Genomic DNA, 8,566 nt, shown 5'->3' on the forward strand with positions numbered 1-8,566 from the left:
GTATATATATATATATATGTATATATATATGTATATGTGTATATATATGTATATATATATATATATGTATATGTGTATATATGTATATATATATATGTATATATATGTATATATATGTACATATGTATGTATGTATATATGTACATATGTATATATATATGTATGTATGTGTATGTATATGTGCGTATATGTATGTGTATGTGTGTGTGTGTGTGTGTGTATGTGTGTATATGTGTATGTGTATGTATGTATGTGTATGTGTATATATATATGTATGTGTATGTGTATATATGTATGTATGTGTATATGTATATATGTATGTATATGTGTATGTGTATGTATATGTGTATGTATATGTATATATATATATGTATATGTATATATATGTATATGTATATATATACTTCTAAAAGTATATATGTATACATATATATGTATATGTATATGTATGTGTATGTATATGTATATGTATGTGTGTGTATATGTATGTGTGTGTATATGTATGTGTGTGTATATGTATGTGTGTGTATATGTATGTGTGTGTATATGTATGTGTGTGTATATGTATGTGTGTGTATATGTATGTGTGTGTATATGTATGTGTGTGTATATGTATGTGTGTGTATATGTATGTGTGTGTATATGTATGTGTGTGTATATGTATGTGTGTGTATATGTATGTGTGTGTATATGTATGTGTGTGTATATGTATGTGTGTGTATATGTATGTGTGTGTATATGTATGTGTGTGTATATGTATGTGTGTGTATATGTATGTGTGTGTATATGTATGTGTGTGTATATGTATGTGTGTGTATATGTATGTGTGTGTATATGTATGTGTGTGTATATGTATGTGTGTGTATATGTATGTGTGTGTATATGTATGTGTGTGTATATGTATGTGTGTGTATATGTATGTGTGTGTATATGTATGTGTGTGTATATGTATGTGTGTGTATATGTATGAGAAATGAAGTTACCCAAATCTCAGCGTATTGCAAATTACTGATTGCTACTGTACAACAACACAAAAACTCTATTTACACAGTGCATTAGTAATTGCTTAATTTTTTTAGAGTTATTGTTTGTTGCTATTGCATAACCTACCAGCATTTCTACGTACAGTGTAGACATAACATTGAAACGCCATTAGAAATTAGAATTAGAAATGTTGTACACAATTAATAAAGCACAACGCTTATCATTCCGTTCGCGATAGGGAACAAAATGGCGTTTGTTTCAAATAAGAAGCAATTTGGTCTGTTTATATTATTGCTACTATTGTTTTCCGGTTATCTGACTATAGGCGCTTTATGTTTCAGGTATTTCGAATCATCGTATCATGCGCAGGTCGATAGTAACGCTGTCGAGCTTGTTGGACAATTTTGCGTGAAATATAACTGCGTTGACGAACAAGACCTTTTGACATTGATATTTGCAGTTACGGGTTTATCGTATGGACGCCATGTACACCATTTATTCAACGTTTCTTCAACACGCTGGGAAAACTTTCATGAAACCTTTTTCTTTAGTGCAACCATTGTTACGACAATCGGTAAGAGCTTTACATTTAAAATTTGGGGGTTTCATTTAACATCAAGCGGTCACCCTAGGTGCCATCACCTTCAAAAATATTACGCTAAAATAGTTAATGTGTAACCAAATCCAAAAATAATACCTCATCCTCACCTCATTATCAGCTATATTGTCTTACGTCATCAAAGAGCATAGCTCATTTACTAGTATTCTAGCGCCGCCGCCTAAGTAACTATAAAGGCGTGTGATATATTGTATTGTGCACCGTGATGTATATATAATACATACAAAATCATAAAATATTAATATGATATATAATAATAGCGCAAAACTAAAGTATAAAAATAACAACTGCGCCCTCTAGAGTTTCTTACTTCAATAGTCAATAGCGAGGGATCGTATGCGCACGTCCTTTTGTTGATAGGCAGTGACGAACGTGAAAAGGAAGCAAATTAATGTCAATGTCAATCAATAGAATTGAATTGAACTTTACATCATTTTCAATATTATTTGAGCACAGTTTCTCCATATTGAACGGTAACCGGTTCGAATCCCTACCCTTTTTTGATATATATATAGACCTAGGCTTATAACTGAAAAGGGGAACGTTTGGTTGAAGGGCTATATAATACTTGATACGATTATAACATTATTGTGTTGTGGATCACTTTTATTACTATTTATCTATTTTTACGTTGTGTTTACGGGACTTTTAACTGTAACTCGTTGCAGTATATGGCATTAGGCCTACATTAGCATTACTACAAAGTAGTTGAGAGTTTCGGTTCAGTTGCTTCTCAGTCGTCATCGGAAGAATAATGCTGAGAATCCAAACAGGAATACTTGCAAAAAAATATCAGTTTTTTTTAGTGTGCCGCAAGCATTTGTTAATGGTAATGGTAATGGCTATATACTTTGGCCTACAATATTGTCTTCATGCGCTGAGAAACAACAGCCAAAGTAACGGAAGAATACAAAACCAAAAGAAAACTTAAATAATAAATAATAATTATTTATTATTTTTTTCTTTTCCCCTCGGTGACCTGATCAGTGCCAAAGCATTTTTATCCTTCAGGGCCCAGCAACACATACAATAAAATACAATAAAATTACAAGTACATACAATCAATAAAGCTATAGAAAATTAAAAATGTAAGGAGAATATATTAATAATGGCTATGTTCCGGTTAGGATCTGGATCCTGCGTTCATACAAGACAATCCCCGATCCAGATACCAAGAAGATGATGATCGTCGAATCACTGGTGAAGGAAATTGGAAACGCGTACGTGTGATTGGTTGATAATGGAAACGTGCTCAACTTGCTAACCGATAGCGCTTGCTAACCACTAGCGCATCCGGATCCTGGTAACGGTTATCGCAAACCGATCGGGCGTGCTCCCGATTCGGATACTAGTAGTGCTTTTGTGTGAACCTGACCAATAATACCAATAATAAAAATAATAATTATAACAATAATATTATAATAATAAAAATAATACTATAATGATATCAATAATAATAATAATAAAATAACCATAATAATATACTTTTACTATTGATAACAATGTAAATAATAATTTTATTTATATTTTATTAAATTTGTTTCTCCTATAGGTTACGGAGATATGGTGCCACAGACGAATTTAGGAAGGTGGTTTTGTATTTTGTACGCGTGCATCGGTATTCCACTAACCGCTGTCTTTGTCTCTCATATTGGAACAATATTTATGAAATTGTGGAAAGTTTGTTTTCGATTTTTTACTAAGAATGTATGCAGGAGTAGAAAAGAACAGAATAGGCTTAATCGATTAATCAGGATTGTCACTGCTTTGCTGATGTCGCTCTTAACGTTTACCTGTCTGATTAGTTTACCAGCCTGGGGTCTTACCTTGATGGAAGAATGGACTGTAAACGAGAGCTATTATTTTTGTTTCATATCGCTTTCGACGATTGGATTTGGAGACTACGTGATTGGAGCGTCTGAACGTCATCGTCACCAAGTTGTATTGAGATATGTGACAATATTGTACCTTATAACGGGTCTCAGCGTTCTCACTGCCATATTTAAGGCCATCGTAGATTACAATACAAAGAAAGTGAAAAAGCTTTCATTTACTGCGGAAAAGTTCATAAAACGAAAAGCGCCAAAGTTTGCATTCAAAAAAGAAATTGATGATGAGAAGATATCCCTCGAAGAGTTCCCTCCAGCCGAGGATGATAGGACTAGAATTGATTCAAAGCTTACAATCTCTTCTATTTCGCACAGTTTGACGGTCAGAAATGACATTAATGCAATGGAATATTTCGGTTGTGACAAATCTACTCAAACTTGAGGCTCCATGTCTTGTTAAGTAAAGTTCAGGAAATCATTGTCACACCACATGACGAACGTCGTAAACCAAACGAATAAAACAATAGAGTTGTGGCTTATCTAGGAGTATTGAAATATGGCGAGGGGGAGAGGTGAAGTTTGAGTGCTCGATGATTAAGTGAGGGCACTCTCTGGTTATACCTAACCACAACGTTCTCGAACGTTATATGAACGTTTTGTGTTTGCTGAGGGTGTGTCAAATTCTGGCTGGCGGACTGGAAGCGGCCAGCACGGCGTGCAAACTCACCCGCATGATGGGCTTGTCACGCGAGGCCTCGTTTGGCGGACCGTGGGCCATTATTTCCGCAGTACATAGATATGGCGCAATAGGGCGTAGGTTTTTAAGTTCAGATTATCTTGTTTCTTTTGTTTTTGTTTCCGAAATGAATTATAAAAACAATAAAGTTTTAGAAGTTACAATGCATAGACCTATATATATATATATATGTGTGTGTGTGTGTGTGTGTGTGTGTGATATAATAAACCATCTTGTAGTATAATGCTATAAATATATGTAGGCCTAAATACATTTTAAACGTTTAAGAGAAATCTGCGAATGTGAAAAATCGGTGCCCCCAACCGGGATTCGAACCCCAGACCTTCTGCTGTCTATACAGACGCCTTAACCAACTGGGCCACTAAGGCTTTGTTGGGAATTAAAATACGATTAAAGCATCTAACTCTAAACCATCTTGCGGTAATGCTATAGTATAAACATTACAAAATCACTACTGTAAGTATAAAAATGAACATTTTCCTTCTTTCCATATTTCGTTTCATCAATGTTGGACGCAATGTGAACACAGTGTGTACTTTATTCCAAATTGTTCACACCGTGAACATACTGTGTACACACAGTGCAAACCTCCCAAAATCCACTCAATAGTCAATAGTCAGCACTCAGTGAACACCTCCTTCCCTCTATTGTGCACTCTGTGACAATTTTTAAGTGAAAAATAAATTAATTGATTTGATAATCAAAATGAAGTGCGTGCCTCGGTGAAATGATTGCATTCAGTAAAAGAAAATGTTTCTTGGGGCGGATGCAGATATGTCCGAAAAGGGGAGGGGGGCGAAAGTGGGGCCGATCAAGATAACACCACCAGGGGGTCCAAGGGGCATGCCCCTGCGAAATTGTTTTTTAGACGCCCGAAAATAACCACTGAGCCGTTTTGGGCGATCATTTTTTTAAATTTTTCTTTAATTTTTTTTTAACTTTCCAAAAAGGGGGTGGGGACGGTGCCGGCCAGCCCCCCCCCCCCTACTGAATCCACTCCTGGTTTTACTATTACTAGGCCTTTCGTTTATATAGTCATTGATTTTATTTTTGATTTTTCTTTCGGTGCAATTTTTCTAGTCGACCTTTTACAAATCTTATTAACGAAAATGTTAATAGTTTCCTTAAATTCGTGTCTCATCACTTTACTTCTTCCGGCATATATAAACGGATTCACCATCGAGTTGGACGTTGCTAAATAATCCGCAAACCATGGGTACCACACTAGCCAATTGGAACCATTTTCGATATATTCCTGGAAAATACCTTTAATGACACTTGGCGCAATACACAAAGTGTAAACCAAAAGTACTATGGCTGTGGTCTTGGTTACTTTCATTTCTCGAGTGGCGACTCTTTTCCCATGTCGTGTAGCAGTTTCCTTCGCCTTCTTTGAGGCAATTGTGAAAATATACGCATAGAGAATAAACATAGTAGGAATCGTCAAACCTCCAAGCGGATTTGCTAAGTAATTATATGCGGGTGCACCGTAATATTCATATAAGGGAAATTGTTCACAATCATATTCATAAGTAACATTTGGTAATGGAACAAAAATGGCAGCTACGGCAGTGACAATGAATGACATACTTCCAAAGAGAATACCGAATAGATCTGCAAAGATAGAAATGCGAATTGCTCTTCCAGGCGACATCCACTTATGGTATCGAAAGGGATATTTAATCGCAATGAATCGATCGAATGTGATCAATACCATGTTCAGTACTGAGACTTGTACAAATATCATACATGGTGCAAAATACCATATTGCACAGTTCACGCTATAAAGAAACTGTCGACGAAGAAGAAATCCAACGATGGCAAAAGGTAATCCTATCAAACCAGTTAAAAAATCGAAAAGTGCCAACGATGATATAAAAATGTAACTGGAGGTGTTCGCCAATTCCTGATTACGGTAAATACTAAGTATGACGACAAGGTTCCCAATCACAATCGTTATCAGGAGAGGTAGGCTCAAGCAGATAACAAATATTAGCAATCCAAGACAGATGTCATCTTGTATCGGTAAGTCAACTGTCGCCATTTGAAATTGCAGATACAAGTTGGTTTATATAAACGTCATCATAATAGCCTCAAATATATACGTAATTGTTTTTTTCTCTGTAACAGAAGTATAATCACGGCTTATCTAACAATTAAAAAAATAGTACGATAGGGTTTAAATAATGATGTGTACTAGAAAACTCAAGGAAGATAAATTAATCCTCATCGACTTGCGGATTTTCCCATATTCACGCATATTCAAATAATGCATAACGAATAATTCTAGACATCTTATTAGAAATATTTAAACAAGTAGGTACTTACATGCATATGATATTTGCTCTCTATTCCAGGGATGTTGGGAGTGGGTGGGGGTGTAAAGCAAAAATACTAAAAAACAATGCAGATATATCCGTATCTCGGTTCTGTACTGAAGTTAGAAAACGTACAGGTATGATGATAGCAAAATGGTACTTATTAACATTACTTACTGCATGACCCCAGATTAAATTAAAAATTTGTCGCACGGGGCTACGCGGCAGATGTGCCATCGGCTACAAAACGTCATTTCCGACACTCGAGATATCTCCACCATGTAACCATGGTAACAAGAGAACCATTGTAAGAAGTCATCAGAGGCAGGAACTGTCAAACGAACTTGATTTAAAAAAAACCCGGATGTTGTCAACAAAACAAATGAGTTATTTATTACAAGACATTAGACAAGACACAGTAATTTCAAACGAATCAGACTTTAATTTATCAAATTAAATAGCAATTATTCTTCATTACGTACACACGCCAAGTGACAGGCCAGAATATGCATACAGCGACACTGTATTCAAATTGACACCCAGTAATAGCTTTTGAGAACAGAGTGCTTTCGTAATGCATCATTCATATGCCTACTGTATGTCTTTTGCTTTTGCAATTCTATTTCAACATTGTGTTATTCTATCATTAACCTTAAATACAATCACAAATTCATATGCCGAAAGGTCCACTGATTAATCTCAAATAAGTATAATACACAGGCGTGCATTTCGACACTTGGAGATATGTGTACTATCTAATTCATATGCATTAGGCCTATTAGTTCAAATAAAGATACAATATATAAATTAAAAAACCATTAGATACTATAAGCCCTACTCAACGATGTCATAAACATTAATCATTTTTACCAAATCACTAAACATTCACACCGAATCCGATTTTTGTATCGGAAGGCCTGCCGGTAGAGCCGACACGAAAATCGAATCAGTGTGTAGGAATAGAGACGCTGGCGTTCAGCGCATCGGAAACACGGTCGGAATTTCGGCTCGGAGCCGATGTGAATTTAGCTTAATTCCGCCCTACTAATATGAATTATGCCTTGAAATATTGCCTCTTAAGCTTTAAACTATTCAATTGGATTTTTCTGGGAGAACAGGTTGTCGTAGCTAATCTTCATAGATTCACTGATGATAACTAGTCTAGAAGAAAGAATTACGAACTTAGAAAACAACATCGATGAAGCCGAACAATATTCTCGTCGAAATTGTCTAATACTCCACGGAGTTTCAGAAACGGTCAACGAGAACACGGATATGGAAGTGATGAAGGTATTCAAAGAAAAGCTAAATGTCAGCGTTGAAAACACCGATATCGATAGAACTCATAGACTAGGTCCTAACAAGGGATCCGAAGCTAACAAACCTAGACGTATTATCATCAAATTCTCTAATTACAAGAGAAGAGAAGTTTTCAATGCAAAGAAACAATTTAAAGGCACCAAATACTTTTTACATGAAAATCTTGCTTTGAAACGTTCGGAGTTATTTCGAGATATAAAGACCAGGCATGCTAAATCAATTAAATCTACCTGGACCTTAGACGGAAAAATCTTTGTACTTACCAACAGCATGAAAAAATTAATTATTTGCACTCGGCAGGATCTTTCCCGGCTTCAGCAAGACCTGGAAGCTTGAACTGTACAATGATATCTTCTTTGACCTAATAGTGTTAGGTCAAACTGTATAATATAACTAACAATGTAATCTAAGTGTATAGTTAGACAATGTGTACCACCGTTTACATGTTTCCTCAATTACATCTATTATATGTAAATGTACTTTTTTACTTGTTTGTTCACCTTGTTTGCTTTTTCTTTTCTTTATTCTTGCTTTCTTGTCAACGTCTTCTCTCATACAAATTTAAATATAAACGATAATGAATTTTTGTATCTTCCATTCTCTAATCAATTATCTGAGGAAAACGATTGTAATGACTCAAATTTTAATACTTCTGAATATACTTTTAATCCCTTTGTTGATAATGATGAAAGATATGATGATCAGGCTGATATGTTAATTGATCACCTTAACACAAGAT

General features: G+C 35.2%; 2 protein-coding genes across 2 annotated transcripts; one reads left to right on the forward strand and one right to left on the reverse strand.

Annotated features, from left to right (window-relative positions):
- The first annotated feature begins 1,001 nt into the window (after positions 1–1,001).
- On the forward strand, positions 1,002–4,042 carry LOC117111685 (potassium channel subfamily K member 16-like). The gene is made up of 2 exons (XM_033254668.1): positions 1,002–1,558; positions 3,156–4,042. The coding sequence occupies exons 1-2, from the start codon at positions 1,231–1,233 to the stop codon at positions 3,872–3,874; spliced, it is 1,047 nt and encodes a 348-aa protein (XP_033110559.1). The 5' UTR covers positions 1,002–1,230; the 3' UTR covers positions 3,875–4,042.
- A 1,146-nt stretch (positions 4,043–5,188) lies between these two features.
- On the reverse strand, positions 5,189–6,320 carry LOC117111716 (adenosine receptor A2a-like). Its single transcript, XM_033254710.1, has one exon. The coding sequence runs from the start codon at positions 6,231–6,233 to the stop codon at positions 5,217–5,219; it is 1,017 nt and encodes a 338-aa protein (XP_033110601.1). The 5' UTR covers positions 6,234–6,320; the 3' UTR covers positions 5,189–5,216.
- Between the last annotated feature and the right edge of the window lie 2,246 nt (positions 6,321–8,566).

The sequence above is a fragment of the Anneissia japonica genome, unplaced genomic scaffold (assembly GCF_011630105.1).
Source record: "Anneissia japonica isolate Jap-2015-1 unplaced genomic scaffold, ASM1163010v1 scaffold287923_len1623670_cov205, whole genome shotgun sequence".
In the NCBI taxonomy this organism is placed as follows: domain Eukaryota; kingdom Metazoa; phylum Echinodermata; class Crinoidea; order Comatulida; family Comatulidae; genus Anneissia; species Anneissia japonica.

Bases quoted from the DNA above. Each gene is read 5' to 3' on its own strand.
- LOC117111685 (XM_033254668.1), top strand. From the start codon at position 1,231: ATGGCGTTTGTTTCAAATAAGAAGCAATTTGGTCTGTTTATATTATTG. The intron at 1,559-3,155 runs GTAAGAGCTTTA...TTTCTCCTATAG, and splicing joins AACCATTGTTACGACAATCG to GTTACGGAGATATGGTGCCA.
- LOC117111716 (XM_033254710.1), bottom strand. From the start codon at position 6,233: ATGGCGACAGTTGACTTACCGATACAAGATGACATCTGTCTTGGATTG.